We start from the raw sequence: 9,998 nt of genomic DNA on the forward strand, positions 1-9,998 counted from the left end.
AAAGAGTTATTGCCCTTTCTTAATTTATACGCATTTCTTAAGTTACTGAGAAACTACCCTTACCATTGATTGGCTTTCGTTACAAAAAATGCCCCCATGTCTGTGACCGCTCTTGTTATTCTAGAAATAACGTAAATTTGACTATGGTTCGACCAATATCCACCAAACTCGGTGTCCTAGATTTTGCAAAAAATCAGAGTATTTACTATTGTGATAGTCTTCGTGCTTTTGGCATAGTTGTGTTGGCTGGCCATCACTCAAAATATGTTGCCCGAGACAATATGCATATGCTAAGCGGTGCCCATTACTCTGACTCTAATAAAGGTCGGTTATGCTTTGACAATAAAAAATAAGAATTTGACTTAAGTTAAAGCATGACTTAAAACATTTTATGGATATGACCCAAAGCATGTCTTCAGGATATCTGTACAGGAATCAAATACAGACGAAAGAAGTGTAAGTTGGAAAGCAGGATAAACAGTAGAATCAGACGGCTTCTTCAGACACATTAATAATTCAGTTTGCCGGAAGAAAACAATAACAGATGTGGCCTGCAGTGTCTGCAGCACTCTAGTTTCCTTTTTAGCATCCAGCTATCTCTTTAACTGCACAGAGGATGTGTAGGCGTCAGACTATAGACATTAACTTTACTTTCATGGTTATCAGATGCCATCCATTATTGGCAATTGTCCTTCAAATAAGCAACCCACAAGCAAAGTTTAATCAAGAACATCATTATGTGACAGTCAAGGCTGATCAAATCAAATCTCTGTTCTACTGTGTCTGATGCACATTATAATACATAAAATGCAAAGTAAAGTTTCTTCATTTATGCATAATCTACACAATAAATAACAAAATGATAACAAGCAGGTCAAAAATAATAAGACCTCAAAATTACATTCACATAAGTAACAGTAAGACTTGCAGTTCTACATGTGTATTATTATGATGGTGTAGTTTAACTTGTTCAGACAGGAAACAACACTATCTGGCACTATTAAAGAAACAGTGTTAATATATATGTACAAAGAATATGAAAATAAAATAGAAACATTGAATACATATGTACAACAGGTTTTAAAATACCATTACGAGTTTCACATCCTGTTTCAATTCTCTTAAATTTAGTATGGTAACTTGGAACAAGGAAAGTAAGCAACAACAATAACTTGATCTAATTATCATGATGAAATACAAAAATAAATATGTACTGGTATTTGAGGTAAATTAAGACACGCTTAGGAAACAACACAAAACCAGGATAAAGAAATATATTAACTCACACTTTTTTCTTACAAAATGAATGTGGAGTTGACAACAAAAATAGTTGTATAATATACCTTGGGTTTGTATGTGATGTATGACAAATCCCATTCAATATTATAATTGGTGGCTAGCTGAAGTACATGTTCACTTTTGATTGATCCACAGTGTACATAATCGTACCAATACATGTTGCCATTTTGGTACAGTCAAACCCTGTTGGATCAAACTCACTTGGCTAGATTACCATGTTGGCTCCAACTAGGTGTAAAGGACCGATTTATTTCTAATGAAGGTAAGCATTCCCGCTTGGCTCAAATTTCCCGAGGTTCAAGTATTTTCTCCAATCCCTGGGAGTTAGGGCCAAAAAGGTTCAACTGTATATGATTATAAACCATTCAGTAGCTTTCAACATAACACTTGTTGATAACACTTACTCAATACATGACAATAAAACCATTCAAACAATAAGCACTTAAATGACTTGGATTGTTATGTACTTCCCTTTTAGTGAAAGTGATTTGATATCATTGTTGATATACTTTATAATAAATTAAAGGAACATGTAATACAGAAAAGAAGTTAGATGTATATTACAGTTGTTCAATCACAACACTAGAATAATACAAGTCCATCAGTTGTTTTTGACAACCTATACTTTGATGCAGATTGCTATAACCAGGGATGATACATTTCAGGATAAATAATGAAATTAGAATTGCAAGCTTTTAACTCTAGACTATTGTAAAGTTGTTATTTTTGACATTTGCATTTAAAATAGTGATAAATACTTCGAAATGGAAAAGGCTGTAAATACAAATTTTGATAGGGATCAAGGGCATGAATCCCTCTTACTCACATTTTGTCAAAATTTGGATATTTTCATACCTGTATAACCATTATCTAGACATACAACAATGCTCCTTGAATAATAGTATGCATCGTTTATAAGGGTGATATTCCAAATACATGAAACTGTTGGGAAATATAGTGTATTCTACTCATGCCATAACTATTTATAAAACACGTTTTTTTTTCACATTGAATTTCTTTGTGATTTACAGTACAGTACTAAGATATAATACATTTTCTGAAAATACATATAAATGAAAATGATGATTATTCTAAGCAATACACCAATACATGTTTATGAGGTGCTTTCTCATTGCAACACTTTTTCAAATAATAACAATATGTAATATCGATCATAAATTAGAAACACTATAAAAATTTAACTGCATTTGCTAAAGACTCTATAAAAGCTATTGGCGGGAAAAGCTTAAAACCAGCAGTTATGGTAATACATGTATCTAGTATCAGTCCCAGATCTTGTTCAATGGATTTTGAAAGCTCAATGTTGGCTGTTGGCACTCAAGGTACAAGTCTACCATGATGAATAATCAAAGTCGTCATTGCCAAACACGGAGAAGTATCCGAGAATTGTCAAGAACACTACAACACTGCCTGATGTAACCAGGCCACAGGCTCCTGGCTCTATCTGTAAACAAAGCAAATAAAAGACTGACTATTCAATGTTTATTTTTAATGTCTGTATTAATGTTAAGCCAATAGCAACTGACTAAAATGTAAAATGGGAAACAACTGCTACATACATGTAAGGCAACACCAATCTTATTTATTTTCTCTACAGACTTTAACCAAGAACTATTGGAGACAGCACACACAATTAAAATAATATTTTGGCATTTGGCTTTAAAAAAAATACAGCATGTTTTTGCATGATATATGCAGTGTGGCTAAACTAGAGAGCAATGTATGACTTTTTGTGACTTTTTGGGTGAAAGGGTACTCACTGCTCCTTTATGTGCCAACAAGGCTGGCCAATAAGTAAAAGGGTAAGCCCTGTTCCTTTATGTGCCAACAAGCCAGGCCAATAAGTGAAAGGGTACTCACTGTCCCTGTATGTGCCAACAAGCCAGGCCAATAAGTGAAAGGGTACTCACTGTTCCTTTATGTGCCAACAAGCCAGTCCAATAAGTGAAAGGGTACTCACTGTTCCTTTATGTGCCAACAAGCCTGGCCAATAAGTGAAAGGGTACTCACTGTTCCTTTATGTGCCAACAAGCCTGGCCAATAAGTGAAAGGGTACTCACTGTTCCTTTATGTGCCAACAAGCCTGGCCAATAAGTGAAAGGGTACTCACTGTTCCTTTATGTGCCAACAAGCCTGGCCAATAAGTGAAAGGGTACTCACTGTTCCTTTATGTGCCAACAAGCCTGGCCAATAAGTGAAAGGGTACTCACTGTTCCTTTATGTGCCAACACAATAGGAAGGGCAAGACAGGAGACGACAATTCCAGTGGTAAGGAAGATACACAGCTCTACACAGGCATTACTGGCTGTGTCATACCCCCCTGACAAACGCCGAGAAATTACTGTAGGTATTGGCACCAGCAAGTAGAATATTAGCACAAACATCGGCCACCAGTTGCTACAAGTGGGAAAATAATGTATTTTAAGTCAAGCATAAGCGTTTTATTTTTCTCAAAAATCATTGTCATGCTTATCAACGAAGCCTGATTTACAAACTAATATTCATATTATCATTAAAATGTTATCAAATAAAATCAAGTTTAGAGTTACAATACTAACATTAATGATTGGATTCAATTTTCAACATGCAAATTTGTAACAATTAGTTTGAAACAATAAAACAGGTTTTGGCAAGAATGCTTCAATAAAACATACTTGAACTGTTCCAGTGCACATCCTAGAACAAGCAATGTGATGCCAACTGCAGCCAAAAATGCCAAACCGATTAACCTACAAGCAGTTATATAGTATTTCAACAGTTAAATATGATTATAAACATTTCAATAATGTAATCTGAATATACTGGTTTTGTACTACAAACTTGTGTGTGTACATCTGTAGAGCTGAAAAGCTCAAAATGCCATTCAACAGTTGATGCCCTATTTTACCTCGGTCGTAAGTTCAGGAGAACTAACGAATGTTTTAGATACATGCTAACAGAATGGCATGGATCATTAAGAAGTACTTCTATTCTTGATATGTTTAAGAATTCTAAAGATTCCAGTATAAAGTTAATTTGAATATGTTATCAGCTAAATATCACTGATACCTCTTTAGATTGCTAATGTCTGTACAGCAAATTAGAATTCAAAATGAATGATATGCTAGAAAAAATATTCCACACAATGAACGTTATTGTATTTCTTGCAACCAAGTTGATATTGAAGATGAAGATTTGTGTGTTATATTATTTTTTCTTCTTTTTTATATGCACACGTAAACAGTTATATTAAACAGTTATTAGGCAGAAATCTACACAACATAATTATTCTGTATGCCCCTCTGTGTTTAAGTACCACACTTATTAAACACTGTTAATAAATGTGAGCTGATTAGGCTTATAATCATTTATGTTAAAAAATTGTTCTTGTAATGTTACTCTTAATAATAATTCTTATTACTCCCAATACTGTTCATCCTCTGTTACCATACTTTTTCCCAAACCAGTGTTTTTTTTTAATGAAAATTTGGCCAAATATGATTCACAACCCTAAAAAATACATTGTACAAAACTAGTACAGATATATGTTAAATGCAGTCTTAAACATGTATTCTCTTAAAAATTCTTCAAACCTAAGATGTAAAGGGACGCTTTGCCTTGTTTCAAATAAACTTTGATAATATCACAATTTTAGGCATTTTGTAAGTATTTTCACTATAGTTAGGGCCCTAGTCCCATTCATAAAAAGGATACTGCAACATTATTGTGTTGTAAACATACATATTATTATATTTCTACCATATACAGCAATACTATACTTAATACTTTGATTATAAAAACGACATATACAATAAAAGATTATGTCATGTCTTTAGATGATACACCAAGTCTTAATAAAAATTTGTTCTGTTCTATTGATCGGGTCTCAGTTTAAGCAATTAATCTCTAAATGAACAAAGACAGAAATAGGGTTTCATAATATATTTAACTCTTATAATTATGATCTAATTATATAATTATAATTGGTATTTAACTCTTCAAAAGCCAGTATGTTCTAATTATACTTACGCTGATTGTTGGAGCAGCACATGAAAAAAAAACATGAACAATTTGTTTAGCTAAGAGAAAAGATTCAAAAATAAAGGAAATGATTTCTACATACAAAATTCTTTTTTTTAAATTTACATGATATAAATATTGAAAACATAGTGCAATAACCATCTAGGCTTTTTTGTATAAGAATAAATGTTCTGCATAAAAGCAGGAATGTTACAACCAAGAGCCTTTTCTTGTCATCCATCTATCTATCTCTGAATAATGTCAACTCCTCTACTAAGTAAAATAGACATGGTTTGGATGACTCTATACCAACTTACAGCATATTATATGAAACCATATATAAAAAAACTCCTTGAATGGATTATGTATAAGACTCCTATTCAATGTTATTTATATAATGAGGGGGCTTGTACTACCATTCTTCAAATGAGAGAACACAGAGCAACCCAGAGCGATTGCAGAGCAACCAAGAGAAAGCAACAACACAAATCTGTTTTTATTCAGTCAAAAAAAAACATAACCTCCCAAAAATTGAAGCAAGTGTTGTGGGTCTTGCTTTTCACGAGTGGATTGTCATCTGATTATAAGTTTGTAATGGTTGACATCAACGGCAATAATTTAAATACAACCAAGCCTGAGGCACAAAATATAGACATTTTTCTTCGAAATCAAGACGAGCTTAATATATCTTGAAATCGTTATGTTTGTTAATAATTTTAATTTTGTTATTTTGGCTATCACATGAGTATGAGTTTGACAGTTCTGACTGGTCGCTTTTTATAATTACATGTTTGTGTTATTCTGGCACTGCGGTAAAAAAAATGCGAAAATTATGTGCATACTCAAGAAAATCACATATATTTTTTATCTTTACATATTATAAACCCGGTGAAATAGTTTACTTGTTAAACAAAATAGTTTTAAAATACATTTTACTTAATTACCTCTTATGCCGGCCATGTTTGTTTTGGTATGACGTCATAAAGATTGTGCCGTATAACTTATATTTTTGCTATATCGGCCGCATGCAATTCGGTCTAGATTTCCATTTATATGGTTCATAACTTACATAAAAAAGCTTCTTGTTTTTCTTGGAATTATATAATATACCATATAATATTCCAGCGTCTGGTAGGTATGTCTTGCAGTATGAACATGACTGTCCCGAGGAAATTTACCTATGGCGCCAAATTAATTTTCACACGACTTACTGTAATGATATATCAAATTGGTTATCAAAAGTTAAAATACTTATTATGTTGATATGGCTACGCATATGTGTTTCGAAGATCCGCAATCTATTAATTGTAAGTATTTAATTCAACAATTTAAGCAAACCATATTCGACAATTTTATGAGAAAATAGCATCGTGTTATCCTTATTATTTAAACATTGGAAAACGCACTTTGCCGAGTACGAACAATACTTTGACGTTATAAACAGGAGCAGAAAAGAGACATTGAGTTCATGGGTTAAGACAGAAGAGTGTCTTTTTTTCAAATCAAGTAATTCAGATCTGAATAAACACCAAACAATACGCGTGTGAGAATGTCCTGTTAACTCTGAAAATTATTTTCAAAATTTAATCGCAAAATAATTTATTTTCTTTTTTGCAACACTATCAAGATAACATAAACCATTTTATGTCCGTGATTTTCTCTCTCTCTATATATATATTTATAAATAATCAATCATCTGATCATTCAAACTAGCTGTAAGAAATATTTGACCAATACATTTTTTTTTGCATAAATAATATCAATATTCCGGAAAAGTGACCGTACGATACGATCGTTAATAAGAGGGTCATACAAACAAACCTTTTTAAATTGAGCACCATCCTGCAATCTTAGACATTCAGACTATTTTCTTTTATTGTCTTAGCGGGTGTTTTATTGTAATGAAATTAAAGGAAGCAATATTTACAATTTCATCACGATATATCTAAAAATGCGTCATATCTGTGTTTACGCATATGACCATGCATTGAGTATTTTGTATACTAAATCTAAGCCATGACTGTAAACATAAGAACATTATTGAAATTACACTGTCGTTAAAGTTTTAATTCTAATATCAATATTCCAACTAGCTTATAATTTTAGTGTATTCTAAACTGGATCCTTTAAGGAACGTAATAAAGTAACCTATAATGATTTATTTTAGTATTTAAAACATCGGGCTGTTTGAACAAAACGTGTGAATGCATAAAAAAATAAGTTGGGACAGGGACCACCGTCAGGACAGCGAGGGCCTTTGCCTCCCTGAACGAAGCAACACGAGCGAGGAACGGCGAAACCACACTGGTGACCAGAGAGGGTATCGACGCCGATACCTCGCACCCAGGTTCGAACCGCGTGGTAGTGGACGGACCGGAAGTGGCTACAGCCGGCGGGGAAAAGATGCGCGCAGTGACACATTCAGTGACAATAGATACGAGTGCCTTGAACATGTTAACAAGTATTATGATGTTGACTAGTGTAAATGACTGATCACAAAATAATGATACCCTTGTTTCTGTGTTTAATGAATTTAAATATCATAACATGGAATGTTACTGGAGTTTTTTCCAGTGCTTCTTACCTTGTTGACACTCTTGTTAAACATAACATTGATATATGTGGAATTTCTGAACATTGGCTCAGGCCACAGAACGTTCACCTATTTGATAATCTGACATAAGATTATTGCTACCATGCTGTATGTGATAATGCTTTGTATGAAGTATCTAACAGTAGAACAGTTGGAAAGGGCGGGGTAGCCATTTTATGGCATAAAAAGTATAATTACTTAATAGTGCCTCTTAGCATCGATAGTGACTGCATTGTTGGCATACAAGTCCAAATATCACCTAACCAATACATGTTGTTGTTTTTTTCAGGTATATTTACCTTGTTGTAATCACTCAATTTCAATGTATAGGGAGCATGCATATTGATAAGTTATATGATCTATGGTATCAATACTCCAACATTGGAGTCTGCATATTCCTAGGTGATTTTAATGCCAAGTATGTCTCGGATAACGTTAGTACAGATGATAACTTGTTAAGACGTTTCTTATATGATTGTAATATGCTACCTGTAAACTGTTTACCACTTTGTACAGGATCGTCATATGCATATGTGTCATACGATGACAAATACCATATATTGATCGACTTCATTTGCGTACCAAGTGAGTTGTATGACTGTATTAGGAAGTGTAACATTTTTGATGGCAGTTGTCTTAATGTTTCTAGACATTTACCTGAGTTTGTAAGATTGCATGTACAATGTACCACCAATTGTATTTCAAAATAGTGAATGTTCCTTTGCAAACGAACGTCCGAATTGGCAAAAAGCTAAAGCTAGTGATGTGTTTGAGTATGAACACCTTATCAAGACGGATAATGAGCTATTGTATTTGGCTTTCTGTGATCTAGATACTAATGGTATTGATTATGCATAACGGTTGCTAGTAGATAAACTATCTTACTGCGCCGATAAGTGTATTCCCAAAATGGTATGTGAAATATTTAAAACCATTCTGGAACGATAATCTCAAAAGTGCACATAAGCACATGCGGTCATTGAGGGCGGCTTGGTGTGCAGAGGGACGCCCACGTGGTGGCACAAACAGATCTTATGTTGATTACAAACGGGCAAAACGAGTTTCGCCGCCTGCATAGATACTCTGTGTCGCAATATTTGCAAAAACTGGACCAAGACCTTGATAGAATGGCTGAAGTTGATGCGAATGGTTTCTGGAAATTAGTGAATGGTAGGAGAAATGCTGGTAAAAATAAACTGTGTTCAGGTGTAAACTTTAACGGGGAAGTGGTACGAGACCCAAAGGTGATAACGGATGGATGGGTTAACTACTTCCGAGATTTATATACGCCGTCGGCGGCCCTGGACACCGATGTCTCCTGGGAGCAAATTGTGAATTCTGAAGATCAGGACACACTGAGCTCACTGCCGTCCGATCCTAGTGCTGTAGTGACACCGGATACAGTACGTGATGCTATAGCCTCTCCCCCGAGTGGTAAAGTGGCAGGCGCGGACAAAATCCAGTATGAACATTTAAGATACGCTAAAGATGCTTTATCACCTATTATTGCTAACGTGTTTACTTGGATGTTTCGGACTGGATACATTCCTTACTCGCTTAAGAGGGGTGTTATTATAACGTTGCATAAAGGTGGCAGGAAGCCCAGGATAACCCGGACAATTATCGAGCAATTACGCTTTCATCAGCTTTTTTTTAAAACTATTTGAGCATATTCTTTTAGGGCGATCTAAGGAGTGTATAATGAAACATATTAACAGCAACAAGGTGGATTCCAAGAAGGTCTTGGATGTACCATGACTTTCTTCATTCTTCGGGAAAGTGTTAATTTTGCACGCGAACATGGGTCTAAGGTATATGTAGTGTTTATGGACTGCAGAAAGGCCTTCGACACTGTTTGACACTCGGGTATCATATACAAACTGAAAAAGGAGTGTGATCTAGACCCAACATCGTGACTATGTTATTCAGCGATGTACACCGATATGGCAAGCTGCGTACGTTACCACGGACATACATCAGAGTGGTTCTCAGTAAGACAGGGCACCAGACAGGGGGGCAAGTCGTCGCCGATTATATATCTCCTATATATCAATGAGCTTCTAAACTTACTAGAAACCAGTGGACA

General features: G+C 34.6%; 1 protein-coding gene across 1 annotated transcript; it reads right to left on the bottom strand.

The window, feature by feature from the left end:
* Positions 1-815: 815 nt before the first annotated feature.
* LOC128213402 (leptin receptor gene-related protein-like) lies at positions 816-5,378 on the bottom strand. Its single transcript, XM_052919056.1, has 4 exons — positions 5,329-5,378; positions 3,975-4,049; positions 3,531-3,717; positions 816-2,764 (listed from the first exon to the last, which is right to left on the bottom strand). Exons 1-4 carry the CDS (start codon positions 5,361-5,363, stop codon positions 2,651-2,653), a joined length of 411 nt encoding a protein of 136 aa, XP_052775016.1. The 5' UTR covers positions 5,364-5,378; the 3' UTR covers positions 816-2,650.
* Between the last annotated feature and the right edge of the window lie 4,620 nt (positions 5,379-9,998).

This window comes from Mya arenaria, chromosome 13 (assembly GCF_026914265.1).
Source record: "Mya arenaria isolate MELC-2E11 chromosome 13, ASM2691426v1".
In the NCBI taxonomy this organism is placed as follows: domain Eukaryota; kingdom Metazoa; phylum Mollusca; class Bivalvia; order Myida; family Myidae; genus Mya; species Mya arenaria.